Source organism: Magallana gigas, chromosome 1 (assembly GCF_963853765.1).
Source record: "Magallana gigas chromosome 1, xbMagGiga1.1, whole genome shotgun sequence".
NCBI lineage: Eukaryota > Metazoa > Mollusca > Bivalvia > Ostreida > Ostreidae > Magallana > Magallana gigas.
Window position 1 is genome coordinate 18,077,928 of NC_088853.1, and position 9,340 is coordinate 18,087,267.

General features: G+C 31.5%; 1 protein-coding gene across 3 annotated transcripts in view; it reads left to right on the plus strand.

Moving 5' to 3' along the window:
* LOC136275440 (ryncolin-1-like) overlaps positions 1 to 7,290 on the plus strand; it is a 30,600-nt gene extending 23,310 nt beyond the window's left edge. For 2 of the 3 annotated variants that reach the window (XM_066084675.1, XM_066084667.1), the window contains exons 2-5: positions 3,792 to 3,925; positions 4,222 to 4,318; positions 5,250 to 5,417; positions 6,100 to 7,290. In XM_066084675.1, coding sequence (XP_065940747.1) covers positions 3,792 to 3,925; positions 4,222 to 4,318; positions 5,250 to 5,417; positions 6,100 to 6,356 — 656 coding nt within the window. In that variant the 3' untranslated portion in view covers positions 6,357 to 7,290. Of the gene's footprint in view, positions 1 to 893; positions 1,204 to 3,791; positions 3,926 to 4,221; positions 4,319 to 5,249; positions 5,418 to 6,099 lie in introns of those variants that run through there. The other variant, XM_066084679.1, reaches the window with a different exon arrangement.
* Positions 7,291 to 9,340: the final 2,050 nt, after the last annotated feature.

A 9,340-nucleotide genomic window follows, 5' to 3' on the forward strand; every position in this document is an offset into this window, starting at 1 on the left:
CTGAATCTACAACGCCATCAAAGATTCAGTTGGTGGACGAGCTCATAAAACCAATAGAAGAGGTTGAAGGTTGAATCGAAAGTAAAGTTCCCAAACGCAATGTGCCATTTTTGAAAAGTTGTGAATTTGAATACCGAACTTCATGCGCGAGCCGAGGTTAAAATACACAGATGTCCTACACATTAAATAGGTGTTTCATTGGCTTCCAGTCAACACGCGTTATGACTGCTGTTCATCTCTAAAAAAAAATCTGTATATAGAAAATAAAAACAAGTCTGAATTTGCCTTTTCGTTCATTGACTCTTTAGTTAATTAAACTGAATTTAAATTTTGAACAATACATTGTAAGCAAAATCTATATAGATTATACATTTTGGGTGACCAAAAGATTAATTGATATAAACAATCTTATCGATTGAAGAACAAAGTTAAGGTCATACGACACGTTCTTCGAGAATCTTTTTTGTATCTCCTCGTAATAAAGAGTTCCAATAAAAAAGTTAATTTTATAAGTACTTTAAAAATGATCAAAATTTACTTGAATTTGGGTATATGTGTACATGGTCGAGTGGTTAGAACCGTGGCCACTCACTGCCAGAAGCGTATAGGTTCTAAAGGTCGTGAGTTCAAATCCCCGCCCCGGCGGAGATATACTTCTAATTTATATAGTGAATTTCCCTGTGCTGTAGATGTATTTATTTTTATATCAGCAATTCAAGTGTATTTTCAAGAAGATTATATAGGAAATTGCATACTGTAGTATTTTGCAGAAATGCATGCTAAGGTATCCTAATTTTTTGCAAGAAAGCTTGTCAAAGTAGTAGTAAATCATTAATGAAGTCCTGGAAAAAGTTATCTAAAATTGAGAAACGTGTCGTCTGACCTTAAATGTTAATGTTCATGTTGTCCGGCTTAGTTGGAATATACAATCATGTAATTTGTTTTGATTTTATGAGGCATTTTCTATACTTTATAACGGGCAAAACCAGTCATATTCATGATTTAAAAGAATTCTTTATCAATATCTTAATGCCTCTCATCAGAAATTCAGCTGATCTTTCTCCCATTGATAAATATCTCGCACCAATATTAGACCTATGAATTCAGAGATAACGCATGGTTGTTATGTTTTAAATTTTTAATTTATCGTGTGGTAGTACATGTAAATGAATAGGACTTATTTCAATTTTAAGAAGATGAAAAGTAAGTTTTTATCGTAGTTTTAAAATCTGATTTACAAATCCTTTATTGTAGCTTAAAATTAAATCGCTTTCGAAATTAAGTTCATTTTTCCAAGACACGCATTGAATTGTGCGTTTAATAAACGAGAGTGTATTGAAAGGACAAAGATCCCTGAAATGACAATGTCCTACAACATTTGTTAATTCTACTGTTAAAAGCGTTAACTTTGCATATTTTAGAAATTTTAAAATAAATAAAATCTGAATTAATAGCTAAAATTAACAATTTACAATTATCATATATAACAGCCAATCAGGAAAGGTCTACCCCAAAATACGACGTGATTCATTCACTTTTGGTCTCCATTTTCTGGTTTTATCTTTTTGAAAAGCAGATGACTGAATTCGGAGTATGATTTTGAATGATATTTCAGAAACGGTTGTATCGTGATTCGTGTAAATGATGCAAGAGTTTACACAAAAAAAGTAGTAAGTGGCGAACGAATTTAATTTTTACCTATTAATTTTATATGAATCGCTGCAAGAAAATCATGACAGGTAAGAAGGTCTAAAAAATCAAAATGGCTACCGCGACAAACTTTTTTTATTGTTATAGTACTTGGAATAATTTTATTATAAAACAAATATTTTTAATGTCAGATGCCTGTGTTTGTTATCGGTATACAAATGTTTGGTTATTCAACAGTTTGATAGTTTTCGGAGTTTTCATAAACCTTGTATAACAGATACCGTCCGACTTATAGATTTTCCCTTTGATCACAAAATAAATAAATATAACGATTTCAATTATATACCTTAATATAGTTGTTTTGATTTTCCCGGTTAGTTGTAGTTTTTTTAGAATTTTTCTTGGGGTCTTATTTTACATAATATACCGTTGTGTCAATTTTCTACAATTATGTATACCAGTCCCGGTCGGGATTTAGCAAAATTATGACAAAGTATCAGGCAATTGCAAAAAGCCGAACTTTAGCATACTACATGTAGATTGAAATAACTAATTCAAACTCATAATTTTGTTAACATAATGGAGGAAAACGTGAACATTTACAAATTCAAACTTTCAAGACCCTGCCTTTCAGTACTCTCAGTACTTTGATTATTTTTAGATAATGTGTCCGACAACCGTATTTTTTGCGACCTAAAATTAGGTAGATAAAATGCAATTTTAGTCAAACATGTATGTCTTGGCACAGATTGAAATTTTTAAACAGTATACTATGTCAGAGAGAAGGAAATCCACTTGATGATAGATGTAGAACTGTAACAAAACACCTTTCTCACTGTACTCTAAAATTGGGTTATTTTGTAATGTAAACAGTAAACAGTAACTGTCGCCTTAAATATAACAGTATTGTACAGCGTATGATTTAGATATTGTATAACTGATATAAAGAAGAAGTCGAGTGATAAAAAGTGAATTTGCACGCAATTTCACTTCATAGATCTAACAGCTATTTCTGGTTACTAGAACTTATTTTCTTAAGTAATCACACACCTCAATGTTTTTAATCAAGAGTTTTTTGAGAAGTATATCGTTGCAATATTCAGACAAAACATACTAAAATTAAAGATAAAGGGAGGGGGGGGGGCACTTTTCATTCCTCTGATCATAGGTGATGGCCAATTTAGTTTGAACTTCCAAAACTTGAAATGCAATTTCAGCCTAAATAGGATTTTATTTCAGCATTTTTGACTAAGCAAACTTATTTCTTGTTTTAAAGTATGCACAATGGTCATACCGAAAAAACGGATTTGGTGAAAAAAAATGTACGAAGCTGCATACATTTTTTACGTTTTTGCACTGAAAATTGACAATTTCTACAATAGTTACAAGTTTATTAAAAGATAAAAAACCTTTTTAATATCACAAATTTTATCATGTTAATCCAGTTTGTCTAAGAAGGTATTTAGATTTTGTTTGACATAAGTAAACATAGGGGGTTAGTGATATCAAATTTGATATGTTTGGCTTCAAAGGTTTAATTCTAACAAAATTTAGCTATAAAAAAATTAGACAATTTCTATATATTTGCATGATTTTATGCTTAACGTCTTTAACTCTCTCAAGATTTGATGATGTACATGTCACACATAAACTAAGAAATATGTTACAAACCTATTAAATTCAAAAAAATGAACAATAAATAAAGTATAATAAAAAGAAAAGTACGTTGAAAATTCATATTTTTTTTTGTTTCTGTCTTTTTAATTTTGTCCAAAAAACCTTCCAGATTAAAATATATATATTCCAAAAATCTTTCTTAATTCAAAAGAATGTTCATTATGAATGTTGTGTAGTAATGAAATAATAATTTTTTGAGATGATTAAATAAATAAAATCACACTCATTAAAGTATAATGATCATCTGCGCAAGGAAATCAGTACGTCAGTAGTGAGATACCTTGAGAGAACGATGTAAGTAAACATAGGATGTAAATATTCATTTTGTTGAAACCGAGGAAGTTAAAATACTTTTTTTTCATTTTATGATTATTCTTTTTTTCTTAAACTTATTATTTTCTTGTTTATTATTTCTTATGACATGTTAAAATATTAAATTCATGTCTATAATTTAAAACTTTAAGCACCCCCAGACTGTAAGGGTGTCATGGAGTCCGGAGAGAGCACTTCAGGATTATACGTAATTGACCCTTTTGGAGGTCGACAGCGGCTGGTCACTGTCTATTGTGATATGGATACAGACAATGGAGGCTGGACGGTAAAAGTTATCTACCTATCTATCTATCTATCTATCTATCTATCTATCTATCTATCAATCTATCTATCTTTCTATCTATCTAACTATCTATCTATCTTTTTTTATTATTTTAAAACATGTAATCTCTTGCTGATACTTTGAAAAGAAAATCGATAAAATTATTGCTTTTACTGCTCATTGCAGATAAAGAAGAATCATTGTTAAAAAAAATTCCATTCAATGAATAAATGATTACCATTCAGAGCAAACATTATATTGATTCAGTTGTGTATTATGATATCTTCATTTTCCTACAGGCCATTCAGCGCCGCCTGAGTGGTACCATGAACTTTAACAAAACTTGGACGGAATTCAAGAACGGCTTTGGCGTTCCCCCAAACGCTTACTGGATTGGTCAGTAATATTACCCAATTGAATTTAGTGAATTATTTTTATCAATGGGTAAATAAAACGTCAATTAATATAGGACTTAGTTTGATACTAGTATGTCAAAGAGTACATACAATTATTACACGTCCGTAAAAGTGGTTATTTATGCGGGAGGTTGGGTGATTAAAGGTGGTTTCTCGGTAAGCCTAAACACACGCGTTCTAAAAATTGAAAACATTTGTGTGTTTAAAATACATCCGCTTTTTTGATACCCAGGCGTATTGTTAGACCAAAGAAAACCACCAGCGTAAATAGCATATTTTTTCAGTATGTCTGTGGTCGTATTCAAAACGCTTACTTAATTTGGTCGCACACAGTGGACGTTTGTTATCCCAGTGATCGTTCTTTATTCTTAATTACCGATCCTAATTAGATATACAACGCCTGTGTTAGTACGTTAGTGAGAAAGCAATTGATTTTTTTTATTCACGACCTTTTGTGCACGCGAAAGTATAAGAACCTTTTACTGCGTAATATAATCGTGGGAAGAATTCAAAAGTTAATACGTTACTGCACCTTTCCTCATCTGTAAGTAATACTTGACATGGGTTTCAGATTCTTGTGAATAGATGACGCCAAAGCTTTTAAATAACTTTTAATAGATAATGAATTATCTAATGATTTATTTAAAAGATGCAACAATTAAAAGCAGCTTGTAGTTTTTTTGATAAAGTAAACTTTTTGTTATATGTTGAAAATGTATACATTGTATAAAGTAAATAAACATGTTTGTCACATACCTATTTTATTTCTGATTTTAAAAAAGAATGATCATTTTTTATGAAGAGAATAAACATAATGTAAACAACGTTTAGAATAAGTCAGTAGATTAATTAATTTATTTCATGATGCCTATGTTAGAAATGAAAATATTTTTTTCTCATTCTACAAATAGGAAACGACGTCATTCATTATTTAACAAAGCGACTGCCGCATTTCTTGTATGTGATTTTCAAATTGAACAATGGAAGCATATTTCACCAGAAATACGAAGACTTTTCCATTGGTGACGAATCTACAAACTACACGCTCCACCTGGGAGGACCAAACACCGGAAATCTAGGTACAAAATTAAAATTGCTTATTCAAACTACTTATTTCGCTTTTTTGAATAAATGTATAGTGTATATATTTTTCGTATAATTACATTTTTTTATTCTAATTTGATGCAAAAAACTAACTTCGCATCAAATTAGAATCGAAAATATAAATCTTTGCTGGCCCTACAGACCCTTAAGTGTTCTCACAACGTTTGCCATCTCAAGCATTAGTTTTCTTTTTCCATGCAATATTTATTTAAATCAATGTATATTGTTGATTTTCTATTTTGGTTTAATTGCCGATAATGAAAAAAAGCGAAGTTCACGTTATCCTAAATAGTTTTGATAAAATGGTTCATAATCGTTGAAAATCATTTTTTTTATTATTGTTAAATATTATTCACTTAAAACGTAAGGCTTAATTAACAATAAATAGCTTATTGGATTCACTTTTAAAATTTGATAGATTAGTTCTTTTAACAAAAAATTTCCGTGATATCTTTGTACAAAGTCCAGTTTTTTAAAGGGAATCCATAAATCAATATTGTCTAAAATGGCCAAGACCATCCAGTATTCTTATATCTGAACGGAATAGTGGGTAAACATGCCCAATTCATTGGGCTTTTCTTTTAGTTGCAATTCGCTCATAAAAGTTTACATATTACACATATATATACATATTACAGTATTTATTTTTTATTTCAGGAGACAGTATGATCAAAGCTAGCCACTCTAGCGCCAATCTGTACGGTACGTCGTTCAGTACCATGGACCGAGACAACGATCAGTGGAACATTGTTAACTGTGCCGTACAATATAAGGGAGGATGGTGGTTCAATAGATCTCATGACGCCTTCCTTAACGGACCGTGGCCCCCGGAAGATTGGTACGAACCATGGGTCCCAACCATAAGAAATGGCAGCAACATAGCAGAAGTCAGAATGATGATAAAACCGACATAGATGCATGCTGAAATGGAATTCTGTAAACTGACGTTTATTTACTTGCTGGTAATTTTCGCAAGGTTCCCGAGAGCCCCGTCAGCGCAAACTTTTGTTTTCATCTCTAACTAGACCTTAAATGTTTTCCATGTAATTTACATCCTGATCACAAAAATCAGTCCCCATTACATAAGATATAAAGTTGTTGCGATAAAAGGTTGGTTTTTCATACATCCCAACAGATCTGGGATTTTTAACCGTTATTTTGCAAAGAAAGTCGTTGGTTTGCAGTACATCAGATTGAAACTCTACGTTATTACAGTTTTAGTTATAGTCTAAAGATTCATATAAAATGGAATTGATGAATATGCAGTAGTGTGTTTGTGTTGTTGTTTTTTTTTATCCTTTTTATTTGGTATTTCCTATTTTCATATCATCATTTTTAAAAAGAAAACAAAGTTGTCCATGTCACTAAATTGTTGTGTTAAAATGTCTCATACATTTCTTTTGTTTTTCTGTTATTTAAAAAAAAATAAATTAATAAAAAGATTGCATTTTCAGATGACTCCATGCATGGTCGTGTATTAACCTTCTAAGACAGTTGTTACCTCGCTTAGCTCTATTTTCCATTTAAGTTGAATATCCCTCTGATAAGAGAGATAACCTCTGTAGAAAATAATCTCACTTGGTTTCTGTTAACTCACAATTATTAAGACATGTAGCAACAAGGGAGGCGATGATGGGTCGCACTTTATGTTGGAAGGTGACATTTATTTATATTTGAATATAGAAAAGAAAATTTGAACAGAACGAACTGAACATCAACATCTAGCAGGGGAAAATAGTAAAGAAGACTTTTACAAAACACTGCAAGAAGCAAATCAAATTGATCAAATTTGTATGAGGCAAAATCTGCATGAATATCCCTCCCCATTTCCCTAACGGATTTTTTTTTTTTAAATAAAACTGAATTGTATGTACTAGTTTCAAACATAACATTTCAAATGTTTAAAATTGAATTACGGTTTTCTATTCTGATAGAGAAGATATGGGACAACAAAAATTGAAGAGAAGTAGAGACGAGCTCGTTGCAAGCAGCGATTAGATCTTCCGTCGTAGCTGCGTCATACTTATGACGTAATACAAAAATTATCTGACCATGGTACAATATTAGATGTATAAACACTGAGTAAAAAAAAGTACTATACTACATGTATATAAGCAAATAAAGATGTTTTAAAGTTGTCTATAGTTTGATACGCCGCATGTTGTTTTTTGCATGTGCATTTTATTTTGAGAAACTTATTTAATCATCATAATTGACTCAATATAGACAGAATATGGACGACGATTATATTTACACAGTCGGTATGCCCGGTATAAAGGTGAATAGACTGAACATTTTACACGCATTTTTTATCGAACGCAAGCGCCAATGAATCTTTTAGTATATATGCGGAGAACCTGGAAATTTCACAGGGGGTTTTGAAGAGTAATTTTGTTTTCTGAGGAGGGGGGGGGGATGCGCGGATCAGAATTTGAGGGTCTGACGGTTATTTGAGTTTGCCAGGGGATGTCCGAGACATATTTTTGGCAATTTTCTAATGTACATGTAATTGAAAGAAATTTTGAGGGGGTGGGGGTGGGGTCTGGAACCCTTCCCCTTCCTTTCTAGATCCCCGCATGGGGAAGACCGACGACGGTAATTTTACGGTAATTTTAACCATTTTTTTTTAAAAAAAATAATCATTTTCAAATTATTGGAATGCCAATATGACCTCAGTTAAAACTTAAAATGTGGACCATTTAGTTTTGGTCAGTATTCGATCAACATGCGTCCGCGTACGGAAGAAATGTCAATATTCAAGAAATTCGGATGGACGATCTGGGTCCTAGATTGTCCATCCGATCTTTTTCAGACTAAGATCTACAGACCTGCAGTTAGAGATTGTCAAAATCTTATTGATTATGGCAATTTATTTTGTCTGAAAGAATCAGTTTTTTTATCAATAAAGTTTTACCTTAAAAAACAAAAAGATATCGGGCACAATTTTCAATGTTAGCATTTTACAATTTAAAAGTCTGATTAAATTTTGTATGAAGTTCAAGATACTACTCTCCAATGCTCTATCCAATATATTGCATGTAAAAAAAGATTTACATCGCAATTTTTTTATCATCAAAATAAATTCAAGAAAAAATTAAAATATTTTTTTCTTTATATGAATTAATGAAAACGTTGATCAGCAAGGGGTTCTATGTCGTGCAAAGCACCTACTTAATAAATTGTTACACGGGTCTACAAATATGACAAATATCGAAAAGGCAATATTGAGGGTGAAGGATGTAGTTTGTTTTTGAGGTTTATTTTTTGATAATTATATTTATCTGGATCAATTTTGTTTGTTGGTTTGTTTTGTTTATTGAAAAGGGGAATTAAAAAATTAGTAATTTCCGATATAAAGTCAAGCATATATTTTCATTTTATCATTGACTTAAAGCATGTTGGAAAAAAGAAATATTGTATTAAGCAGTTATTTTTTTTGTGCAGATCATGCATTCCTTTATAGTTTTCACAATTACATGTATCAGTTACTACACGTACTTACTTACGGAGAAATACATTTCCAAAGAAATGATATCGGTAACATATAGTTAACAGTTCAGTTCCAGTTTATCTTCTGCGCATGCAAACACGTGTTTAATCCTGATTTAAAAATAGGTATCAAGGCTGGGGGGGGGGGGTGTGGTCATCACAACAAGATTGTGTACTAGCTTACTAGAGTGTACATTGTTACTTAACAGTTGCTGTTGAAATATTATTATCAAACAAAATCATAAATTTATAATAACATGCAGTCTGGAAAGTTAACTAGATAACTAAAATGCCAGGACATTTTGTTTTCTCTATCTGCTGGACTGACAATTTCATTCGTCTTAAATCAATAGGGTGTAAGGATGCCCGCCTGATAAATACATATGCTCACTCACGCGTCAACCGATCA